Source organism: Colobus angolensis, unplaced genomic scaffold (genome assembly GCF_000951035.1).
Source record: "Colobus angolensis palliatus isolate OR3802 unplaced genomic scaffold, Cang.pa_1.0 Scaffold85, whole genome shotgun sequence".
Taxonomy (NCBI): domain Eukaryota; kingdom Metazoa; phylum Chordata; class Mammalia; order Primates; family Cercopithecidae; genus Colobus; species Colobus angolensis.
The window spans coordinates 7,187,639-7,214,113 of record NW_012122376.1 but is presented as its reverse complement, the minus strand read 5'-3'; the positions used below and the strand labels follow the sequence as shown (position 1 = coordinate 7,214,113).

Below are 26,475 nucleotides of genomic sequence, written 5' to 3'. Positions count from 1 at the left end.
ACTAGGGGCCCCAGGCATGGCCACTGACAAACCTGCTATTGGTTCCATGGCATAGCCACTTTTTTGTTCTAACATTCATGAGTTCCGGTTCCTTCATTTTTGGACACAAGGAAAGTGAAATGAGTCATCCCAACATTGCAGCTTCACAGTGACAGGACCCCAGTCAGAATCCAGGGCTCCGGTACCGCTCAATGATGAACGATGGTGAAGATGTGCCACCTCCCGGAGCCAGCTATTTTAGGGGAGCCCATTTTATCATTGCCACAATTACCAAAATGTGGAGCGTCACACTAATTTTCCCTTGCAGTAAATAGCTGAAAAGTCATGGTGTCAATTTTAATGAGGATCAAGCCAGGCTCCTAAAAGGGCTCCCATAAATGAGAGCATTTCCCTTACACACAACAATGGCTTGCTGTTTAATTCCAGAACACAAGAATGTCACTTAAATTACACGGCTTTTACATTAAAGTGCTTATGGGAACGCCTTTCCAAGGAAGAATTTCAATAAAAAGATCTCACCCATTTTGATGCTTCATAATATCTGAACCACGATCTATGTATCATAGCAACAAAAATAAAACCCCAAAGAATGTGGGCAAGAAAGGGACTTCGCTTGCACTGGGATAGGGTTTCTGATTTTCTGTGAAACAGAGAGGTGGCTGAAAAGCTGGTATCACACAGCAGTGTATCACATTTGGGCCTGTGGGCTACCAGAAATTCACTGCTTAAGCCTGAATCCTTTTTGTTTCCACTTGCTGAGACGTTCAGAATGACTGCCAACCCTGTACGTCTACATGAGCCTCTTTAGCTGACTCAATTCTTATTTTATTAGTGCTTCGCAAAGCAATTACTAGGGTTTTGAGCAGAGATGAGAGTATTTCACACTTCCATCTTTACTGAAAATGTCTTATACTCCACTGACTTTTGGCTTCTATTTATAAAGAAGGTCCAAGGCTTGGAAAATTATTGGAGTTGAGCTTTAATGGATATTCCCAACCAGCATTGTGTCATTATTGGCCCGTGTTTAGCTGGGCGATCTCCCAAATTTGTGACATAATCAGGCCTCTCTCTGCATTACTCCATACACTCCACGCTCTCTCTACATTACACCACTGAATCATACGCTCTTTTCAACAAGACTGATTGCCAGGGGATTAACATTAGACAGCACAATTCCATTATTCAGCAGCCCAATCCAAATCCCAACCCTAAACTCTAAGAGAGACTTCAGGGCTTCACAGGGATGAGCTGCCAGAAAGCTCAAAGGGGAGGTGGGGTGAGGGGCTTTTGAATGTTTTACATAACAACTCAACCTAAAACTTGCTGTAAGCAAGAGCCCAGACCCGAGTGGCTGCGATCTGACTCCACAATGCCTGGAATGGCCCCAGCCCAGCCTAATGAATGATTTGTAGACCTATGCAAAACTATAATCCCAAAAGACTGCTACAGCACAATTATTTTTTCCCACAATAAATTACTTAATTTCAAAATTAGGTATTTAGAACGTTTAGCCCAAAATCTAACTCTCTTTCCCTAAATAGAAATATTTTTATGTCACATTCAGTATACACTAGAACCCAGGTAAATGCCAAGCCATAGGCTCTTTGATCAATGGATTCATAGTGTATCAACGCCAAAATAAATGTTAACCATTTTCTTCTCATATTTGAGTGTTACTTCTCTTTTTGTTCGTTTTGTAAAATATCTGAACATAGTAATTTCCACTAAGAAACATGCCACAAATGTCTCCATGGGGAAAGAGTTCTAAAACTCACTCTTTTATGAACATCTATAGTATCAACATTATTCAAGGATCTATCAAATTTTGCCTGAAGGCTTCTGAAGAACAAAACTCAAATCTTCGAATAAGCACTATTTTTCCTGAATGCTTATATGCAAATGAAAGTAATGGCTATACCATGCTTTCTAAGGCCGAGTGTCTTGCAGATCCAATTCCATTTAATTTGACAGAAAATCAAAATAGTTTTGTTTACTTTTCAGTTAACCTAAAATTTTCATTAGCCAAATCTTTGCAATGTGGTTAATCAAGCTTTTGGATTATTTGTTAGTGGCTTTTTGGGCAATTTCAATATCTATGGGGTCTCTCTCTTCAAAGATATTTTGTTGAAGGAGACCCACATGTGAGATGATACTAGGGACACACACACCGGCAATGATGCAGGTGACACTTTGTTTACAGAGGCACAGTGGGTGGTGTGGGCTTGTGGAATAACCAACAGTCACATTACAGCAAAACGTGAGTGTGAACTGAGTTAAGTCTGTAGCAGAAGTCAGCAATCTGCATTTAGGGAGGGCAAACCAAAAGAAAGGGCTCATGGTGGCAGGTTGAAAGTCATGGCACATGACAGGAAAGAGAAAAGATGGCCCCTACATGGAAAGGATCTTAACTTGCCATCCTGCAACAGTGAAATATGTCTTAGGTAGAGTTCCATATGTTAGCAATCCTCCAAGACAGAGAAACATCCTTTCTCCATTAGTTACAACAAAGCCCCATCATCACAGGCAAAACTTGGGAAGAAATTTGAGTTTCCAAGACAACAGGCTTGGTGGTCTCCAATGTTTAATTAAAATGGCCTATTTATCTGTGCACTCTGACAAAAATGTATTTATAAGTTCATATACACGGTTCCCTTTGCACAGAGGAAATAACTGCCAGGAACAGACACTGAACTGGTACTGTCTAATGACTTTGTGATGGAAGTGAAGGGCCCTCAACATTCACCTTTTTCCAGCCAACCACAGGCTCAGTCCTCAGACCTTTTCCTTTACTCTTCAGCTGGCGTTCTACAGTTGCCCTGTTGGGGAAATGATGCTTCTCTTTTAAAACCAAAGGTCTCCTACAGCACATCTGCACCCTTTTCACCTGCCCAGTTAACATTTTCAGAGCAATCTCAGCTTCCAGAATGTCAGACATTTCATACCACGTCCACTTTACACAGATGACACTTGGGAACCATGAGGATCATGCAAAGCTCATAAACCCTGGCTGCCTGGAAAACAGAATATTGTCAGATGACAGAAGCAGCCTTCTAAAATGATAGTAGAAAGAATAAGAATGAACCAATTCTCCTGAAACTTTTGGGAGAAACAGGACTTGACGTTCACGCTTTCAAACGAGTCAAGCAAGAACGGGCTGGTGTGTAGCCGCCACACGAGGAGAGGCAAACTTACCCACAACATCCAGGTGGTACGTGTGATTGATGGACCCATATTCGTTCTCCACCACACAGGTATAATTTCCCTTGTCAGATGGGACCACGCTTTCCATAATGAGGCTCCAGTGCTGGTTTCGTACCTGAAAAGATCAAAGCAAAGGCGGTTATTTAACAATCCTAGCACAGAATACCAAGTACCGTGCTTTCTTGATTTAAAAAGAAGCTGAAGGAGGCAAGGAAGGAATAGAAGAACCACCTAAATTCTAAATGGATAACTGTCACTAAGAATCATGAGAAATGAAAACCATCATCATCATCATGGTGAACACCTGTGAAGCAAATATTGACACGTTCAGATGTGCAGGGGTATTCAGCAGTGTAGAGCGTGGGCCTGTTACCATTGTGGATTTCAGGGTTCCTCCAGGAGAGGCCAAGTGGCCAGGAAGCCTGAACACCAGCCAGCCTGGTACCAATGGCCACGGGCAGGCGAGCTACCAGTTTGCGCATCCACTGGGAACCTTCAGCCTCTATGGCATCACAGAATCATCTAGAACTAACACTAGTGAGCACTTACTGTATGCCAGGCACTGCTCCAAGACCTCTGTCCTGCCTTAGCTAATTCATTTCTCCTAAGGAGCTCATAGTTCTCAGATGTTGTCTGGATGTCTCAGGAAGTTTCAGCTGGGAACATAGGTCTGCCCTTCCCATCTCTGGTGGTGGCTGAAAGGATACACATGTTCCTCAGAGAAATACCCAGAATTCCAAATATGGGAGCAATGAATCCTTACAAAACTCAAGTTGTATATCAGTCTGTTCACAAACTTCTTGAGACTTTTCAAAGATAAGCAGCACATGTGAAAATCAGCTACTGTGACTCCTACCCAAGGTTCTGTCAATACACGAAGAGATGCCATTCTAATGTTTTCCCCCTGCTTTTCAAATATTTCCATAGACTCAAATGTTCAAACATGTGTGAGTTTTCCTTACTACAAAACGTAACATCTCGTATCTTCAGGGTTCAAGGCTTTAGTATTTCTATCTGAATCCAAGTCACTCTCTATAGGTGTTTTGGACAAGGCACTCCAGTGAAATGAAGTGAAAAAATAAACAGTCAAGGCCTACTAACCTCAGCTATCATTTCAGGAATTTCAACTGACCTTCTGAGCCATGCCCTGGGCACTGCAAGTATTTTGGCTTAATCATGTAAAAAACGAATACAGGCAGTGCATTTGCAAGCACATGAGTGATACAAGAAACTAGAGAATAAAGAAAATCATCTCGTAACCACTCCATTATAAAAACAGGAGGGCAGAGCAGCTGTCCACTTTGCAAAGCAGCACCAGTGATTAGCCTGCCAACAGAGTTAAGAGATGCGAGGAGCACGCTGGAGAGCCACGATTTTCATGTCAGCCATTGAGTTCTGTGCAAGCCATGACTGCAGGGTGGAGTTACTGCTGCTGAGTTCTAAAACCAGGTCGCTGCTCATCACCGACAGTCTTAGAAAGGATCACTGGGTGAAGGTTGGCCTCTTTCCTCCTTAACAGAGTACAAGCAGTGAGTTAAGACAGTTCTGGACAGTCACTTTGCTCGGCTGCTGCAGTCACCGACAACTATGAAGGCTGTTTCAGAGTCTAACAGCCTGGAGCTGGTGATGGGAAATTGATCCTCACTGTCGCAGGTAAAATGTCTGGCAGTAAAATGAATCTATGGGCATCTGATCGACCGTGGAGGGTCTGTACTGTACTCTACATCAAAGACTCGCTTTCTGCTCTTGGTTGAGCCATAGACTTAACAGGACCCAAACAAGATGCTACTGCATCTCCCCTTAGAAGAGATAAGCACCTTCCATTCAGAATGTGTCTTCTGGAGGAGAAGGAGATATGGATGCTAAATCTTCCAGCGCAATGAGAATTCCCTACGTAAATCTTGGATCCCTGGGTGCTACGATGGTGTCGTTATGCTAAGAGCATGGGACACGTAGGTTTAAGCTCCTTGATTTTACTTGAAGGTCACAGACCCAAAAGGAGACCCTCCCTTCACCTCAAGCTCTCAGGGGTAACAGAAATGATTCTCTCTTTGCCTGTGGGGAACCAGTCATGTGGCAGGTAACTTAGGGATGTAGCCATGGGTCCCCACGTTGCCAAGCCATGTAATCCAGCATTTATCCCTGCTGTAAATATTCAGTTCTTTGAGCCCCCGCTCAAATGTCATGCCCATAAGCCCTTAATCACGGCTAGTGCCTGTCTCTGGACCCCATTCAAACTGTCAATGTCTTTCTTGTGCCTGGATCCAGATTTGGCACACAGAGTATTCCAAATGGAGCTGAACCTGACCTGCACAGGGAGGGACATCGCCTGACTCGGCTGAGACATTAAATCTTGGCCTATGTAGCTTGGCTCACTGCTCCCTCTTTTTAACCCCAGGGGATATGGTCAGCTCGAGTCTCTCACTGGGGCCATGGCATTCCGTACAAGATCCCTCTTCAAGAGCACGTGCTCCCTGAATATTTACTTCCTGGAGATGCACTACAAATATTAATAAGTTAACATTTGTAAAATGTTTTTACAATGAGAAGCACAATTACCAAACAGGGTGTTTCTGTCCATCCAGAAATCTTGGTACTAGATCAATATTGCCCCATGCAGTGCTGTTAATATTTATTTTCTTACACCATTGCTCCAGTATTTGATTTATTGACCCAAATTTTATGAGCTGTAGCATTTTCCAAATGGATGCCCTTCAACGCCACCAACAGTGGGACTGCTGGACACTTTTGTAGGGGATATCCTACCACTGATTAGTGGTTGCTTAATAGCCAGCTAAGAAACTACAATAATAACTTGATAAAGATGGCAAACAAAAGCACAAAGCTTGGGGGTTTTTCATTACTCTATTTTCATATGGAGATTCAATATAAACCTAAAGAAATGACTCTTCTGATGACGTAAGATAAACGATGCATGTTTCTAAATTCCTCAGATTTTCAGTGCTACAATTCTTTTGCCAGTTAGGCCAAATGCACATACACCATCTTTGCTTTCAGAGAAGAGGGAATGTAAATACCCAATAAACATATGAAAAGATGCTTAACCTCATTAACGATCAGGGAAATGCAAATTAAAACAATAATGAGACACTGTTATTCACCAGCTGATTAACAAAAATTAGAAGGATCAGTGTTATTCAGTACTTGGTGAATGTGTAGGGAAATAAAAGATTCCAGTTGAGAATGGGAACATAAATTGAGAAAAACCTTTGTGTAAAATAACTTGCTGGTACCTATTAAAATTAGCAGCACACATTTTTTTGACCCAGTTAATTCTACTTCTAGAAAGCTAGCCCACAGAAAATAGCACAATTACTTCAAGGCACATGAACAAAACTGCTGCTTCAAGCACTGCTTGTAAGAGCAAAAAACTGTCAAGGAGAGAGACATTAAGAATGTATAGTCCATCCTGTATGAACTAATGAATTGTTCATTCAAACAGCATAGTCTATAGTCATAAAAAAGAATGAAGCATTATGTCCAGACCTGGTAAGGTGTCATTAAACAGTTATTGATAAATGAAAAACAATTAATTCATGATTCCAATTTATTAAAAAAAAAAAGCAGACACATTTACCACCCTAAAGATGCATATAGAACTGAAAGTATAAGCCTGACTATAAACATAGCTAAAATCAGAAAGAAAATATACCAAATTGTTAGCAATGTACTATAATTAAGCACTGGGATTACGGGTATTGTTTACTTTTTTCTCATTTCTACCTTTCAAACAAACAGAAATCTCAACACACACAACAAAAAAAAATAATAAAACAGCTCCTTAGATAATCATTCAATAGTAGCTACCTCCTGCAGAACCAATGGATCTGGCAAAACAAACACAAAAGCCAGAGACGGAAGCAATTCTGCACCAACCAACACAAGACTCTCTCTTTCCTGCTCATGGCCAAATCTTTGTGGAATTCATCATTATTTTTCATCTGCCAGTAACAGAACAGGAGAGCATGGGCTTCAAAACCATGTTCACTAAAGACTTTTTAAAAATAACATTTCAATATTGAAATAAAGCAGATTGAAGCAAACTGTTCTAAACTCCCAAGTGTAATACAAAAAGCGGATTCCATGAACATTCCACACCCTAAACACACAAAGACACAAGGTGGCCCAGACAGGTTTTTCGGAATTCTTCTGTTACCTTCATTCCCCCAAAACACCTATTAAATCCCAGGCTACCCTCAGGTGACAACTGGGAATGTAGATTTAGTTTGTTGACACCAAAACACCAAAGTGAAAGGTGAAGGGTGAAAGGTTAAAGACCCAGGCTGTCACCTGGATATTTACCTTCCACATTGCAAAAAAATCCAGACATTTCCAAATACCCAGGTGTTCGATAACAAGCAGAATAAACATCCAGAAGGTGATAGAAAGTTTTACTCTGTGCCAGGTAGAACACTGTGTCCATGTGATATCAGAAAGATATTCCCAAGCCTTTCTCCCGCCAGTACCAGCACCCAATTTACCCAGGAAGACAGCAATCTCTTGTAATCCCGGCCTTCACACAGGCACCCACCCCATGAACAGATCAGTTCTTTCAACAGATGAGTTGCCATTAAAATCCAAAAAATATGCCAGGTACGGTGGCTCATGCCTGTAATCCCAGCACTTTGGGAGGCCAAGGCGGGCAGATCATTTGAGGCCAGGAGTTCGAGGCCAGCCTGGCCAACATGGTGAAACTCCGTCTCTACTAAAAAGATAAAAATTACTCAGGCATAGTAGCAGGTGCCTGTAATCCCAGCTACTCAGGAGGCTGAGGCAAGAGAATCACTTGAACCTGGGAGACAGAGGCTGCAGTGAGCTGAGATCGTGCCACTGTACTCCAGCCTGGGTGACAGAGTGACACTCTGTCTCAAAACAAAACAAAAAACCAAAAATACATAAAATCTTACTCTCCCATCCCAGCTCCCCACTTTCAGCAGGTGCCTGGGGGACTTGAAACCATCCTTTCTGAAAGCGTTTGTGCCAACTAAGCTTGCACGTCAAGGACAGAGGTACTTGCTGTTGCTCACCACCATGCAGATGTGGAGGCAAACGCCTGTTAATGCTTAAACTCCAACATTGATAGATGAAGTTTGCTTTTCAGGAGGTGTCCAGAGAACAAGGCCGGGCAATCTGATCCTCAGGACCAGTGGCAGAAACTCTTCCCTCTGCTCAGTAAACAACCACTGGATCTCTCCAGAGGAGGTGGGAAGTGAATCACAACATGCCATGTTTTCTTAGATGCCCGTTGCTTGTAGGTACTCGCAGAGGTGGCTGCAGCAGGACATCCACCGCCTGTTCAACTTAGCTCTTTAAAAATGTCACGATCTTCCCCATTTTTGCTATTGCAAAACAGACAAATGCCATATGGTCCTGCAATTCCACTCCTAGGTATATACCAGAGAAACTTATAGCAAGGACTGGGACAGACACTTGTACACCAATTGCTACATTATTCACAATAGTCAAAAGGTAGAGGCAACCCAAGTGATCATCAGCAGATGAATGAACAAAATGTGGTATATCCATACAATGGAATATAATTCAGCCATAAAAAGGAATGAAGTTTTGATTCATGATACAATATGGATGGACCTTCGTTAAGTGAAATAAGCCAGACACCAAAGGAAAAATATCCTGATTTCACTTATATAAGATACACAGAATAGGCAAATTCATAGACACAAAAAGTAGGTTAGAGGTTACCAGGTGCAGTGGGGGAGGGGAAATGAGTACTTACTGCTTAATGGGTACAAAGTTTCTGTTTGGAGGAGATGAAAACGTGTTGAAAATAGTGGTGATGGTTACACAATACTGTGAATGTAATTAACGCCTACTAAACTTGATAATGACTTAAATGGCAGATTTTATGTTATGCACATATTACCACAATAAATGTAAAAACCTCATAACCAGCTGGGCACAGTGTCTCAAGCCTGTAATTCCAACACTTTGGGAGGTTGAGGCGGGAGGATCGCTTGAGCCTATGCGTTCGAGGCCAGCCTAGGCAACGAAGTGAGACCCCCGTCTCTGCAAAAAATTTAAAACTTAGCCAAATGTCGGGCCATGCACCTGTGGTCCTAGCTACACAGGAGGCTGAGGCAGGAGGAGCACTTGAACTCAGGAGGTCAAGACTGCACTGAGCCATGTTCGTACCACTGCACTCCAGCCTGGGCAACATGAGAGGGACTCTGTCTCAAAAATAAACAAATAAATAACCCACAGAGGTCTTGGAAGTTGGAAGAACAGCATCATATCCCCAACTTTGCTCTCAAGAGTATACCTTGGGCTAGACCTTTGCATGCTTTTGGGGAGCCATTACTTTCGTTATGTTTCTCGTTCAACAACGACAGTGTTTTCACAAAACATGGAACTACGTTTGAAGAAAGCAGTTTAGCGAGAGCATAAATTCTGGTGCAAAACCACCTGGGTCCAAATGGCAGCTGTGCGACCTATGAGGTAGGTGTAGGACAAGCCCTCAAATGAAAAAGGGCAAAATAACAGTGTCTGCCTCTTTGGGCTGTGGAAGGACTGAGCAACTTGCTCCATGGGAGGCACCTGGAAAGTCACGATGCAGGGGAGCAGTCCATAAACGTTGGTTAATACCAACATATGCCTGTGTCCTCATCAAACACCGCTTGATCTGGGATTAAAGCTGAAATGTCTTCGCTGCAAAAAATCTCCGTAAAGTATAAACATGCTGATAAGTACATTAGTCATGATTTCTCCCCCTAAACATACTTGTAGATTAAGCATAACATTTGCATCAAAAAGTCTTTAAAATGACATCTAAGTAACTAACCTAGAAAATGTAAATCTAATTAACCTATGCTTCAAAACAACCAGTTTAGTAGTGATTATAATAAAAGTTTTTAAAATCATCTTTTCTGAGATCTGAAATATACTTGGTTCATGCTCAATAATGCTTTACTCTCTGCTGAGGGGTTCCAGGGGAACCTGAACCCCTGTAATACCTGGTGCTGAGGGCTTTTGTGCCAATTTCTCTTTTTTTTTTTTTTTTTTGAGACGGAGTCTCACTCTGTCGCCCGGGCTGGAGTGCAGTGGCTGAATCTCAGCGCACTGCAAGCTCCGCCTCCCGGGTTGACGCCATTCTCCTGCCTCAGCCTCCCGAGTAGCTGGGACTACAGGCGCCTGCCACCTCGCCCGGCTAGTATTTTGTATTTTTTAGTAGAGACGGGGTTTCACAGTGTTGGCCAGGATGGTCTCGATCTCCTGATCTCGTGATCCGCCCGTCTCGGCCTCCCAAAGTGCTGGGATTACAGGCTTGAGCCACCGCGCCCGGCTTTTTGTGCCAATTTCACAGTCACCTTGAATGAGCCCTCTCTCCTGCAGTCTCTCTTGGTCTGTGTTCTTAGGCACTTCGAAGTGGCATAAAAGATGGTTTTCAAGAATCCCCTATGCCTAAATCATTACCTAAGAAGGAGGTGAGAACTGAGGTGGTCTATTAATTATCTCAGCCAGCTTCTTGCTTTTCAGCATTGAATTGCAATAACTGTCCTGAGCCCTGTGAAATATCTAGCCATAAAAAAAAATTTTTTTTAATTATTTAAAAAAAAAAAATCTGTGCTTTTGTTTAAGAAGAGAAATGGCTGATGCTACATGATGGTGATGCTATTAAATTACAGTTCTCAGAGCCTGAAGGGATCAGGATTATTTACCCAATCTTCTAATTTTAAAGCAGGGAATTCTGAGGCACAGAGAGCTGAAAAAATGTGCCCATGGCCAAGACTGATGTAAAAGCCCAGGAATAAGTATGATTAGAGAGATAGAGTTACGATTCAAGTCCAGCTTTACTATAATATCAATCACACATTAATAACATCCAGCAAGACTTTGCTCACATACTTTAAAAATAATAATTTGATTCTCAATCACCTAAGGATGGCTCAACATGGGTTCTCTGATAAACAACACTGAACTGCAGAATACCAAATCGTTCTACTGGTCATTCGAATGAAAATGAGCTTTCTGTCCCATTTCATAATTCTCTTTGACTTTGTTTTGTTTTTCTTTTTTTTATCTTCCCTCCTCCCTGTATTGACCACACATGCATGCCATTTCAAAACAAGCTGTAATGCAGGGGACGGGGCCAAGGTGCCTGATCCATAAACAGGTAGAAAGAATGAGATGGACAGGCCACCAAAGCGCAATCATAGTTTATGGAATGAGTAGATTTATAAAGGAAAAAGAAAAATTGCAGAAATAACACACATTTGTTTGAAGAAGCTTTTCAGGTCTTTGCTTTCTGGAAAAATGTATCTTGGAAAACTTGACATTTTGCTTCTTCATTAAATAAACTGGCAAATGGTCCAGGTGTGGTAGCTCACGCCTGTAATCCCAACCACTTTGGGAGGCCAAGGAGGGTGGACTACTTGAGGTCAGGAGTTCTAGACCAGTATGACCAACATGGTGAAACCCCGTCTCTACAAAAAGTACAAAATTAGCTGGGCGTGGTGGTGGGCACCTGTAATCCCAGCTACTTGGGAGGCTGAGGCAGGAAAATTGCTTGAACCCAGGAGGCAGAGATTGCAGTGAGCCGAGATCATGCCAATGCACTCCAGCCTGGGCAACAAGGGCAAAACTCAATCTCAAAAAATAAAAATAAAATAAAGCAAAGTGGCAAATGGACAGGAGTCAGGAACAGATCAGTTAGATGTCAGGCCCTCTGAGTTTCAATTAGGTCTCTTTGCTTTTGGAGAAGTGGTGAGGAATGAAAATGACAATACAGTTCCCTCAAGTCAAATGTTCAAAGGTACCTCTTTTTTATCTTTTCTTTTTTCATTTTCTTTTTTTTTTTTTTTTTTGTTGACAGAGTCTTGCTCTATCATCCAGGCTGAACTGCGGAGACACAGTCAAGGCTCACTGCAGCCCCAAACTCCTGGGCTCAAGCAATCCTCCCACCTCAGCTGCTTGAGTAGCTGGAACTACAGGTGAGTACTACCACGCGCAGGTAATGGTTTAAACTTTTTGCAGAAATGGGGGTCTCACTATGTTGCCTAAGTTGGTCTTGTGCTCCTGGCCTCAAATGATCCTCCTGCCTCAGCCTCCCAAAGCACTGGGATTACACTGCCACTGCGCCCAACCCAGAGGCACATTTCTTTAAGATTACGTAGGTAATGAAAAAAATATCAGAGGGAAAACCCAACACCAGGGACCATTCCCCCCAAAGTCTGCCCTGGTCAGGCCCCAGTAAGGACTCTCCGAGGCAAGAGCAGGCCACAGCCAGCCAGGGAGTTCCCCATCGGGGAGGCCCACAGGTGGGAATGAGCCTCTTTGAGCTCCAGTGACTCCGGGACCTGGGGTTGGCTTAACACAGTAGCAAAGATGATGCCTTAAGTAACTAAAGGAACCTTCCCAGGAGATGAGAAATATGTCTTTCCTTTTCAAGCCCCAGAAGCCCTTGGGACTCAACGGAATTTCTAAGAGTTTCTGGCATCTCTAAAATGAACGTTCAATGCCACTGCTGTTGTGAAAAGCCCTTGATTAACCTAGGCTGACCACTTCTGCAACTAGTGGGCCAATCTTCCAGGCCACCCCACCCCACAGCCACAGCCTTTCTCCACCAGAGAACCATAAGGGTGAGGACCATGCCAGCACACTGTATCCAAAGGTGTGGTCTTCTTCTGCTTTTGGCCTTTTTTTTTTTTTTTTTTTTTTTGGTAAAGCAAAATGTATTTTAGGTTTTTGTCCCGCACACTGAAATTCCATTTCTTTTTCCCTCCAAAAACGGCACAACGTGACACAACAAAATCACTCTGGTCATCTGCACTAAACAGGGGCAGGCTAAAGGCTTTCTGCTGAGAGTCCTCATTTTGCTTTTAGAACATAGGTGCTCTCCATCTAGCAGAATGTTGGCATCAGTAATTAACACTGAACTGCACCTGTTAAAAATCAAGCAGCATTTTCTCATTAGGCCCTGTTAGTCTCTTAGCATATTTGTAATCACTAATTCAGATTTGCAAAAAGCTCCTTCCCCATAGTAATGATGTCGGTTCCATTTATTTTGAGCCCAGGGGTCTCTGGAGCCTCATCAGCTCCTCTTTGTACTTATTTACAAGGCTGTCTTAATTGACGAAATTAGTTAACCACCAGGATTTTGACCACCATTCTCATACTCAGATTGTATTTAAATAAATCATTGGAACTGCATCAATTATGTGAGTTTCAGAAAGCATTTGGTGGTTAAAAACAATCCCAGGGGCCGTTTAACTCTTCCTTTCTAACCAGCATCCCCCCATGAAATCCTTCACTTTTTTTTTTCTTTTTTCAAAAAGATTTCTTTTAAAAGGGCCAACCTTTCAATCTCATCGTATCTGGTCTAAGGACTGAACTAAGAACAGAAGGACAAATCACCCCCCTGCCTCTTGCTTCCACCACCAAGTAGGAGTTGTGAAAACCAACCAAAGCATTTCTACTTCCAAGCTTCAACAGTACCCAGCTGCTAGCAGATCCACCTCATAGCTGTTTCACATGTTCACTGCCCACCATGCGTTACTAGAAACTTACTCATAGGCAGTCCCCATTTTCCCCTGAATTTTAGCCTCTAGATGTTAATTTCGAAGTGTTAAAAAGGCAAAAACTTTTGCAGAAGCAAATAATCCTTTAAAGATGAATAACTGTCTATGGGATTTCAGAAAAGGGCTCCAGGGCATCTTTAGGCGGAAAGGAGGCTCATTTACCCACAGTAATGATGGAGTTAAATGATGCTGGTGTGTTAAAGACACGTGAGACACAGTCCTGGACGTCCCACTGCTGCTGCTGAGGAATCCTCCCCACCTGGCTCTAAAGGACCTGAGGTCTGAGCTAAAGAGCATCTTCTATTCCTCCCACCGTCAATTTTCCCAGATGGGTTCCAGTGATCCCCACGTCTCCTGGCATTCAGGTCCTTGGGCAAACTCCTCCCTAGGGTCTTGCTTAATAATGGAAAAAAGCAAAAGTGGTGGCTGTCCCTGCCAACACTGGGCTACAAAAGGCTGTGACTTCTGTGATCCTGCTCTCATTCTCTCTCTCTCTCTCTCTCTCTCTCTCTCTCTCTGGCTTCTCCTTTGCTCTGATGACAGCAGCTGCCCTATGAAGGGGCCCACGTGGCATGGAACAGTGGGCAGCCCCCAGTCAACAGTCAGTGAGGAACTGAGGCCCTCTGCAAGGAAGTGAATCCTAACAGCAACCACATGAGCAGTTCCTTCCCCCAATTAATCCTTCCGATGAGACCTCAGCCTCAACCCTTCCTTGTTTACAGTCCTGTGAGACAGCTGGAGACGGAAGATCCAGCTAAGCCACACCTTCATTCCTGACCCAGGAAACAGTGAGGTGGTAAATGTTGCTTAAAGCTACCATACCTTGGGGCAATTTATTATGCAGCAACAGGTAACTAATATGCCCACTTATGTTCCAAATGCATCAGAGAATTTCATCATTCCTTCAGTCCTCTTCATACGCTCAATTATTACAGTTCTCTCCTTCCATACTAAATAATTTGGAAATTCCATCTCTCTTTCTGAGACACCTCTCCTTCCAACTCAGACCTGAATCCTTTCCTGACCTCCTTTCTCCTTATTCTTCCAAATAGCCAATATCTGCACATCCATGGGATGCAACATGTTCCTACAACTTCAACCAAACCTGTGTCCCTCCTGTTGCCAGAGTTCTCCTCTGCCTCCCCTCCAAGACTGGACTAGGAGCCCCTCAGAACTGGAGCCATCCCTCACCCTCTCATCTCCCCAGAGCCCAGGAGGCTGTCTGGCACACAGGGTGCTCAAAGTCTGCTAAGTGGATGAATAAAGGCTAGAAGGAGCATGCACAGGCATCTGCAGGGAGACAGCTGCCAATTTCAAACTCCCTAGGGAGTGATGAGACTAAATTTCATGGCATTGTGTGATGGGCACTTCAGAATCCTTCAAGGAGGACAGCAGATTGCTGCTGTCATCTCCATGCACTCTCCCTTAATGCTTCATATTTCATACCCCAGTCTCTAATCCAAGTCCCCTCACTATTCATGCAATCCTGCTCTGACAGGGAAACTATACTGATGCTTCTCAAATTCCACACCCGTTTTAGTTTTATACACTATAAAGCATATAGAAAACAGACTCTCAACTTTCGACCCTTCTGTTATTAAACTCTCCTCATATGAAGAACAACACAAAGGGAATTGTACTTTAAAATTACATGCAAGTCCAGGGTAATATTTTCTGTTAATATCAAACCCTGACATGGGCAATTGTGACAATTATTGATTGTTGTTAAAGTATTCCTTCTAATTTCTGCTAACTTTTGAGCACTTTAAAAAGATAAACAAAAATGTAGGGCGGGGCATGGTGGCTCACACCTGTAATCCCAGCACTTTGGGAGGCTGAGGCAGGCGGATCACAAGATCAGGAGATCAAGACCATCCTAGATAACACGGTGAAACCCTGTCTCTGCTAAAGGTACAAAAAATTAGCCAGGTGTGGTGGTGGGCGTCTGTAGTCCCAGCTACTCGGGAGGCTGAGGCAGGAGAATAGCTTGAACCTGGGAGGTAGAGGTTGCAGTGAACCAAGATCACGCCACTGCACTCCAGCCGGGTGACAGAGAGAAACTCCATCTCAAAAATACATAAATAAATAAACAAAAATGCAAGAAATGTGATGTTCTGAAAGCATAATTCTACCTTGTAGCCTCCAATGCGATGCTCCTGCTTAAACTCCTTCCCGTTTTTCAGCCACCGCATGGTTGGTGTTGGGTTACCCCCCGCTGGGCAGCGAAACTTGACAGTGTTGGCCGCAGGCACAGCATGGAGCCGCTTTTCCATCTTTTCTGTGTTGGTCCAGTAAGGTGCTCCTGTTTTGGAAAACAATATTAGAATGTATACCGATGGACAGCTTCCCCTCCATGAGTAAACTCCAAACAGGTTAGATCATTTCGCTTTGCATGTAAATGATAAGCTATTTTTAAAATCTTTGGGTAATATTTACATTTGGAAAACATTTTCAGAAGTCTAATCCAGCTGGCTGAGCAGAAGGTCCCAGAGAGGGACGGTTCCTGTCTACTAACAGGGGGGGAAAAAAAAAAGTGTTTGAGGCCCCTTCTCTCTCTTGTTCTTGATGCCAGAAAATCACTTCACGCCAAATCATGTTTTAAAATGCTACTTTATATACATATGAACAACGTACACAACTGCGACAGCTAAGTCCTCCAAAAATATATCATTTTGGATTGCCACACCTATTAAATGGTCACATACACACACTAGTTAAAAACAAGTTGTCCTCAAAAGCCCTATCAACTTATCCACTGGTGCCTTATTTTAAAGGGCAATCAATAGTATAAATTCTCATTCTAATATAATAAAATAAGCCAGAGAGGCATTCATACAGTTCTCAGAACTTATATACAAACAGACAAACAAAAACTGTATCACTAAACACACATTAACTTTTTTATTTAAAAAAATTATTTCCAATGGTGGTTATGAATACCATAACCCTACTACCCCACTAATGATAACTTAAGAGGAAGCTACCAATTAAATATGTTAAAGTTATGCCCTCCAAATATCCCTGAAAGTCATAAATACAAGTGACTTTTTAAACTCAAGAAAAAAGTTTTAAATCACCAAGCAAAGTGTATTTTATCTAAATAAAAGCCACAACCTCAAGCCAGAATACCACTGTAAATTCTTCATGCCTGCTAATAGTGGCTAATGACTACTACTGACTGAAAGCCTCTGCTTTGCCAAGCACTGCTCAAAGTGTTTTCACATGTCAACACATTAATCTTCACACCAATTCAATGAGAAAGGCACTATCATAATCTTGGCTTCCAAGTGGGGAAACTGAGGCACAGAGAAGTTACGTAACCTGCCAAAAGCCATGAAGCTTGGAAGAGGTGCAGCCAGGATTTGAACTACATCAGCCTGATGCCAGAGCCCACTGTCTTCAACCCTACTCTCCACTGCTAGGAAGATGCAGCTTATCCATGAGGTAATCGAACCTTCCACCATTCTGATGTTTAAGGCTAAAGTCTGGGAAAGTCAGCCTGGGTCAAGGCACATGTCCTCCTTTTTTCCTGTCCAGAACCTCTACCGTACGGCAATTTAACCTTTCACATATATGTTTCTGTCTTAGCAAAGTGGTAACCAAAATCCCTGTATTCCTCTGAAACAGCCACCAACAGGACCTTGAACATTCTGGAAGGCTAATTCATAACTGTGCTTATTTCTGATGAAGACTAGACTGAACAACAGCACACACACTTCACAAACCCAAGGCAAAATGGCCCTAGGCAGGGACTTTGTCTCTGATGCATATTTAGAAGTCTCCTCTATTCTATGGGTGTAGAGCACAGCCCCTGGGGGATAAGGATCCCCTTCACTTAGCAGCCAGACTCCCAGGATACAATTAGGAATTGAAATGATTGCATCCAAACACCTACCCCAATTAGCCTTCACGCTTGCTCTTGAAACCTGTTGTCAAAGGTAGGGCTGAGATTTCTTTACAAGGGCATGCTCTATCTTTATCCCTGTGCTTATCTAAGTGTCAGAGTGATGGGATTTAGGTGCATCCATATGATGCTAAAACAGTGGGAAGAGGGGCAAAACTATAGAAGCTGGGAGGGAAGAAGAGGAAGGAGAAGAAAAAAGGAACAGGGACCGAATTCTTTCGTTTGAATCCAGTTGCATTTGCAACCTGGGTAGCCATTTGGCTTTGGGTGTTGAATGCCTATAAACGCACCTATTCTTTTGAAGGTTCACCAGGTAGTACTTGATTCCTATTCATCACAAGACTCTCAGGGCCTGGCATATACTGAAACAGTTTCAACAATCTTTCATTTTAAAAGCTTCTACTTAGAAAAATCCATGCACAGCCACAGTCACTAAAAAGAAACCATTGAGAGCACAAAACAAATAATGAGCTTTGTCACTACACAAAGACGTTTACAAATCTGACCTAAATGGAAAGCATACCTCATGCTGTCAGGTGTCTGCACTCATGTCATTTGTTTAAGTAAATACAATAGCCTATTCATAAGAATTAGCTAAATATTAATGCAGTAACTCTTTCAGATCGCATCAATTACTACTGAGCTGATCCTGTGGAATGTCTTTTCCTTTTTACATAAAAGAAATCAACAGATATGTGCTTACATACCATTAGGCATGATTTTTATGTTCCCTAAAAAAAAGTGGGATTTAGCTGAAGGAACTAGGAATGTTGTTCTTTTCTGCCCTCACTGGGCCAAGCCATGGGTGAGACTGTAACAGCACAGGGACCGCCCCAGACCACGTGCACCTATGCAGGCCTGACCTGCGGCAACAGCAACAGCACACGGGCAACCCGCACCTTTGTCTTGGTGCCTCAGGAGTGATTTAAGGACTAAGGTGAAATAATTTTGCTGGAATTTCTGGCAGGTAGCCACTTCCCTGGGGTGATATTTCAATCATCAAAGCTACACCTATAAAATCTGCTTCTGCAAAACAGAGACACAGCCGTACAGCAGGATATGGGCACAGGGGTGCTCATCTAAGTCTCAGAGATCCAAGGTCGGGGGGCACCATAAAAAATCCAGGCACAACCCTCCGCCCAGGCTCCCCTGTGTGACCAGCCCCACCCTGGTGACTGCTAACATCACACCAGCACACAGCCTCTCTTGAAATGTCAAGCTCACAAATAGGTTTAATGAACTTGATACGGGAGGGGAGGAAGTCTTTTTTTTTCTTTGAGACAGCGTCTCGCTCTGTTGCCCAGGCTGGAGTGCAGTGGTACAATCTCCGCTCACTGCAAGCTCCACCTCCCGGGTTCACGCCATTCTCCTGCCTCGGCCTCCCGAGTAGTTGGGACTACAGGCACCCGCCACCATGCCCGGCTAATTTTTTTTTTTTTTTTTGTGGTAGAGACCGTGTTAGCCAGGATGGTCTCAATCTCCTGACCTTGTGATCTGCCTGCCTCGGTCTCCCAAAGCGCTGGGATTACAGGTGTGAGCCACCGTGCCTGGCCAGAACTCTTTTATAATTTTACACAATAGCTCTTCCTGAAATACACTAGCTTTATGTGAACCTTGAAGAATCTGTAAGATCTAGAAAAATAATAATACTATAAGATAGCCTTACTGCGTTTCCCTCATCAGCAGCCTGGTGTCCTCTGTATGTTTTCGCAGTTGGAAAGGCCACACATGGAAATGCCAGGGCTTCCCAAGAACTGCAAAGCAGCTGGAGACAAACACCATCCAGGCACCTAGGACAGGCTCCTCTACCTAAGGAAGCCCCTTTTATACCAAGGCTCATGAACAGCTTTAACAACTCTCATCTGGAGAAGGAACTCATGTACCAAATTAAAGATCTACCAAAGCCGAGATCAGCCTTGTCCATAGTAGATGCTCAACAGGGATGTTCACTCAACAATCCTATCTAAAACGAATCTGCAGTCCAGGTGCAGTGGCTCACGCCTGCAATCCCAGCACTCTGGGGGCCGAGGCAGGCAGATCACCCGAGGTCAGGAGTTCAAGACCAGCCTGACCAACATGGTGAAACCCTGTCTCTACTAAAAATACAAAAATTAGCTGGACGTGGTGACGCATGGCTATAGTCCCAGCTACTCACGAGGCTGAGGCAGGAGAATCGCTTGAACCCAGGAGGCAGAGCTTGCAGTGAACCGAGATCATGCCATTGCACTCCAGCCTGGGCGACAACAGCAAAACTCTGTCTCAATCAATCAATCAAATGAATCTGCAAGCCAAGGGCACATGAGTTTCCCTGAACTTTATATACCTTAGAGGTGTATGAAGAGTGGGCTTAAAGTCAACTAATAGAGATGTGTGGTATAAACGTCCAATGGCATTCAAAATGAATGACACTAAACCACCTATAAAGGAAACCAATTAATCCCGATGATAGGTATAGTACCTTTGGCTCTGACATCCTTAGAGCTTCTGATGTGATAGATACCACGAGAATGATGTTCTCCTAATCATTAAATACTAAGAATGAGCTGATTAAAGGAACAGTCAAACCTAGCCACAATCACATCCCATCACCAGCGTATAGCATACCTACTCATTACCATTTTCTACACTGTAACTGTTATTGCATATAAGTAATAATATTAAGTAAGTAGAATTTTACTTTAAGACAACAGAAGTCTTTTAAGATGCAATGGGTTACAGAGAGATTTATAAACGCACAGAAACTTCCCTTAAAGGACTCCAACACAGCCTTTAACATTCCCACCCCAGAGCCAAGTTATCATTCTTTCTTGGGGCCCCTTCTTTGTGATAGATGCGTGCTTCTAACATCAGTTTCTCTGTACTGAAAAATATTCCTTCTGATGCTGACCAACAAGAGTAGGGCACCTGGAGGGTACAGCTGGAGTTGTCTTCAGCCTATGGGGTAGGCACTCAAGCGTTTATTGGATGGATGGATGGATGGATGGATGGATGGATGGATGGATGGATGGATGAATGGATGGATAGATGGATGAACGGACAGACAGATGGATGACTATTAAAAGCTTTAGCTATTAAAATGAAGTAGTTGCACTGATTAAGGTCCCTCCCAGTTCGAACATACTTTCCAGGTATCCATGTGCTAGGCAGGTATTGATTCTATCAACAAATGGTAGGATTATATGATTTCTTTTGACCCTGCAATTTAAACTTAATCAGAAATCATAGTCTGCTGGGCCTGCCCCACCAAAACCCTTACACATCGAACGCTGACATCTAAGGTTTATAATCTTCTCTCTCTCTCTCTCTGGAACCAAAAAAAGAGAGAACACAGCCCAATGATTTAAAGGAGAAACATGGAATCATATTACCAGGCTGTACCAAAAGAGACCTCAGTGACCATCTGGTCCAACGACTGATGTGATCAATGTCATCCAGAAAGGTTAAGTGATTTGATCAAGGTCACACAGCCAGAGGCCGGGCTGAGGCCAGGCCCATCTCCAGCTCCCTAAACAGTGTTCCTTCAACCATTCCAGCCTGCCCTTTGAACTCTCCCATGGTAATTAAGTCAAAAGTTCAAGATTTATGTGAGCAGCGGCCACTGATGACTGCCAACTGCATTTTTATGGATGCAAAAAATTTTAAAAACACAGCCTGTTTCAGCTCCTAGATTAAGTCTCACAAACTCTCTAAAGTCCCACTAAAGCCTCTGTCTCGAGTCTATAATTAGGGCTTTTAAAAATATCACTAATCAGGACATTTGAATGCCTTGACTCCTGACAGGGGAAAAATGTCTCAGAGCTCCCCACTATCCTGCAGTTCTGTTTTCGGTTTGGTATAAACTAAGAGAAAACAAATCTAACAAAACATGGAGATGTGAGTGAGGATATGATTATGAGGGGGTGTGTCTGTGGCTTTATTTGAGAACTCTCATTAAAAACTTGCTAACCAGCCAGGCATTCAATCAGAAATATATGTTTTAAAAACCAAGCAAGTTAACCACAAGTGAAAGAACTGAGCCCACGAGCAGACCGGTTAGCCCATGGGAATTGCCAAGATCTGCCTTCAAAGGAAACTTCTCCAATCATTGGCTGCACTGTTTAACCAAGGAGGAGACTGAGAAAGATATTCAGTCCAACTATTGGATGGAACCTCATCACCAGTCTTTGCGATAAAATACCAAAACCAGCCTTTTCTTTTAAGAGACAGGGTCTTGCTGTGTTGCCCAGGTTGCACTGCAGCGGTATGACCACGGCTCACTACAGCCTTGATCTCCTGGGTTCAGGTGATCCTCCCACCTCAGCCTCCCGAGTAACCATGACTACAGGCATGAGACACCACACCTGGCTAATTTTTTATTTTTTGTAGAGATGGGGTCTTGCTATGTTGCCCAGGCTAGTCTCAAACTCCTGGGTACACACAATCCTCCTGCTTCGGCCTCCCAACTAGCTAGGATTACAGGCGCGAGCTGCTGGGCTGGCCCAAACCAACTTATTGATGATGTTTTCATTACAAAGGGAATTTCCAAAAATTTGCGAAGCCTGTGTGGGTTTTTTGTTGCTGTTGTTGTTGCTATTGTTCTTTTCAATTCCTAGAAACTTCAACACAACTAAGAAGCCTGCGGTTACCAACTTAAGATCTCTACCAAGTAAAAATCCCAATTAGAACAAAGGTGACTTTGAACTGTTATCGGCAGGCTAATCAATGAAATGAGTTTGGGATCTCAGGCTAACTACCTTCATTTTCCCTAGTTACTTCCAAAAAAAATAGCCTTTCTCCCTGACATGGAGTGTGGGCATCTGCAGGTCTCAACAGGAATGAAACCAAAATAGAAAATCACTTTGTCTCGCATCACTCGAGAGAAAGAACCACTTTAACAGCAAGAGTCTTGATACAGCTGTTTCTCCATCACTTCCTTCGAGTTAAGCAACGGACCTGAACTTTTCGTCAATCATGATCTTCTCAAAACTAAGTCTCAAGCTCTTCAGAAACATTAATCACCGAAACACAAGCTGGAGACAATAAAAATCCCTCGAACAAATGGGTATATGTATCTACCTAGTGGCTGCCAGATAACCCATCAACACACCTAGTATTAGGGAAGGCAAGAACTAGTTAACTCATGCTTTTCTATGCAAAAGGATACATTCTTAACCTTTCAAAACCCTCAACCTGGATGCATTTCAAAAATTAGCATTTGAAATTGCAACTTTCTTTCTGGAGAAAATGTGTTGCACCGAGGGGCATATGTAACAGCATTATTTCCTGGCAGCCAGGCTTGTAATGACATCACAGGACTGTTCCACTTGGAAACATCTAGTGCTGGTACCGTGTGAGGTCATCAGCTAGTCAGCTGCTAAAATATGACCAGCAAATGCCCTGCACATCTGTGATGAAGAAATCAACTTAAAATACATAGATAGAGATAGATAGATAGACAGAGATATAGAGATAGATTTTTTTTTTTTTTTGAGACAGAGTCTTGCTTTGTCGCCCAGGCTGGAGTGTGGTGGCACGATTTCAGCTCACTGCAACCTCCACCTCCTGGGTCCAAGCGATTCTCCTGCCTCAGTTTCCTAAGTAGCTGGGACTACAGGCGCCCGCCACCAAGCTCGGCTAATTTTTATATTTTTGGTAGAGACAGGGTTTCACCATATTGGCCAGGCTGGTCTCGAACTCCTGACCTTGTGATCCGCCCACCTCAGCCTTCCAAAGTGCTGGGATTACATCTGTGAGCCACTGCGCCCGATCTTTAATTCCTGATTGTTATTTTTGCCATTGTATTTGGTGTCCAAGCTTTTTGTACTTTGTACAGAATCTAAAAAGAACTCTAGCAGGCAGCTGAGCTTGCCTTCTTATATTAACCACCAAAATTAGATCAATAATCTAGCATATCAGCAGAAGAAATGACCTGCAATATATTTTTCCAACTGGAAGATACAGAACTAAATTTTCAATGTCTCAATCCAAAAGGAGAAAGAAAAAAAAAATGAAAAAAGCCCAAAAATGTCACCATCAACACCGGGTCACTGGAGCATCATTTGTCAAAGTTCCTAAAGAAGAACATTCAAACATACCCCAGTGGCATTTCCAGACAATGAGAAGGCACCAAAGAAATCAATGTGGACACATGAGTGTTTTCCAGGTGGCTGAAAATGCAAAGAATTTGGTGCTTCTGCAATTTTCCCTATTAATCGGGTCAGGCATTTGACACTTGAGGTGGCAAAAAATTGTTTTAATGGCAACGTCCCCTTTCCTGCCTTGCCAATTACCCCGGCCATGGCATTCCTCTGTCCACACAGGCCACAGCTGCTTAATCTCAGCCGCCCCAGGCTGCACCTGTGAATCAGACCAGCCTAATCACACTAACAGATGGCAGAGGCCAAGTAGCCAGCTAAGAACTGCTATCACTTTAAATAGCATCTAGTGTTTCACAGACACCAAACAGAGGCACCTCCTCACAGCAGTATCTCCCTGGTACAGCTAACACTAGCCCTTAATCACTGCAGAGCACCCATTTCGGGGGCAGAGTTGGTGTCATTTGAGAGCTAATTACAAAAGAACCCTGCTTGCAAGGTGAAGGCATGGCAAGTACACTGTTGGTTGGCATTCATCACATGGGCGCTCTACCCCCTGGTCCTTCTGCGTGGGCGCTGGGCAGTTAGGAACAGTGTTCATAAGGCAAAGCATAAGGGCCACAGCACATAATCCTTCTGAACCACTCAGCCTGCCTGTCACGTAATCCATACCTTGCTGTTGCATTTTATTGCTTCACATGGTTTCACAGTAACCTGCTGTTAGGCAGGTACCTGACCACCAGGACAACACAGTTCCCCAGGCATCCAAAAACCACCCTGACAGAATCTGATGTCTCAGTCCACAGCGAGGACACCCACATACAGTAAAACTTGAGAGCTGTAAACACCTGTACAAGCATTCTCACTCCACCCATATCGTGACCCTAGGATGCTCTCATGCAACAGGCCTACGACTGAAACGCAGCTCTGCTTTTGCTTGCTGAGCCACAATTTTCTAATCAGTAAAGCAAGAATAAATACTCCCTCCACCTGATCGGGTTATCAGTGGCACGGATGGAACCAGCAACCAGCTCAGAGCCTGTCTAGGGCGGGCCTTCAGCATCTTTGTCTCCAGCTTCATGCCAGAGCCACTGGCCAAAAGAAGTGAGTGACGTGCTCCACTGTATCAGTGCTTTTTGTTAAATAATAATGATAACCTCTTTAGAAAGCTGGTACAAATCACAGAAGATACTTCCACTCACCTTATTATCCACTGTTTTACGAACAAGACCGCTAACGGTAAGCTCCCATTCGGGGCAGACCTCCATGTGCAAATTCTAAGCCAGTGGCTCTCACATTTCAGTGTGAAGCAGAATCACCCCCAGAGTTTCTAAGGCAGTGGGACTGAGGAGGAATCTGACAATCTGCATTTCCAGGGAGTTCTCAGGTGATGCTGATGCTGCTGGTCCAGGAACTTCACTTTGAGAACCACTGCCCTAAGCTTCCTCTTGACAAAAAGTAAAAACTGCATCAACCAAAATATTTCCCTTTTGCCCAAGCTGCTAGGAGATTCAGGGACAAATCTAAATCTTCACTTAAGTAACTCATTTATCCGAGGTACCTACCAATATCTGTTTTATCTTTTTCCTTTAAAAAGCTAAAAGACAGGCCAGGCGCAGGGCCTCACACCTGTAATCCCAGCACTTTGGGAGGCCGAGGTGGGCAGATCACCTGAGGCTAGGAGTTCCAGACCAGCCTGATCAACATGGAGAAACCCCGTCTCCACTAAAAATACAAAATTAGCGGGGTGCGGTAGCATGTACCTGTAATCCCAGCTACTTGGGAAGCTGAAGCAGGAGAATTGCTTGAACCCAGGAGGCGGGGACTGGGGTGAGCTGAGATCGCACCATTGCACTCCAGCCTGGGCAACAAGAACGAAACTCCCATCTCAAGAAAAAAAAAAAAAGAACAGAAAACAAAAAGTATTTTCAACAAATAGTGCCAGAACCACCACAGGCTAAAAAGTGAATCCATACACACACCTAACATCCTTCACAAAAATTAACTTAAAATAGATTACACACATAAATACAAAATACAAAACTATAATAATCCTAGGAGGTAACACAGGAGAAAATCTGGATGATTTTGGGTTGGATGATGACATTTTAGATATAATACCAAAGGCACCATCCATAAAAGAAAAAACTTGACTACATGAAACTTAAAACTTTCTGCTCTGCAAGAGACACTGTCAAGAGAATGAAAAGGCAAGCCACAGGTTGGGGGAGAAACTATTTGCAAAAGAGATGTAATAAAGGACTGTTATCCAAGATATACAAAGAACTCTTATAACTCGACAGTAAGAAAACAAACAACCTAATTAAAAAAATGGGCCAACGGCCTTAACAGACCTCTCACCAAAGAAGATATATGGATGGCAATTAATCATATTAAAAGATGCTTTGCATCATCTGTCATCAGAGAAATTTAAATTAAAACAACAAAATACCATTACACACCTATCAGAATGGCCAAAATCCAGAACACTGGGCACATCGAATGATATGGAGCAACAGGAACTCTCATTCCTTGCTGGTGGGAATGCAAAACGGTGCAGCCACTTTGGACGGCAGCTTGGTGGCTTCCTACAAATCTAAACACACTCTTCCCACATAATCCAGCAATCACACTCCTTAACATTTACCCAAAGTAACTGAAAACTGTGTCCACACAAAAACCTGCACAAAGACGTCTATAGCAGCTTCATTTGCAACTGTCAAAACTTGGAAGCAACAGA

At 43.2% G+C, this 26,475-nt stretch overlaps 1 protein-coding gene across 3 annotated transcripts in view; it reads right to left on the bottom strand.

Moving 5' to 3' along the window:
- FGFR2 (fibroblast growth factor receptor 2) overlaps window positions 1-26,475 on the bottom strand; it is a 119,861-nt gene that overhangs the window by 57,330 nt on the left and 36,056 nt on the right. For all 3 annotated transcript variants that reach the window (XM_011930251.1, XM_011930252.1, XM_011930250.1), the window contains 2 exons: window positions 15,890-16,059; window positions 3,193-3,316 (listed from right to left, as the gene is read on the bottom strand). In XM_011930251.1, the coding sequence (XP_011785641.1) occupies window positions 3,193-3,316; window positions 15,890-16,059 (294 nt within the window). The remainder of the gene's footprint in view (window positions 1-3,192; window positions 3,317-15,889; window positions 16,060-26,475) is intronic.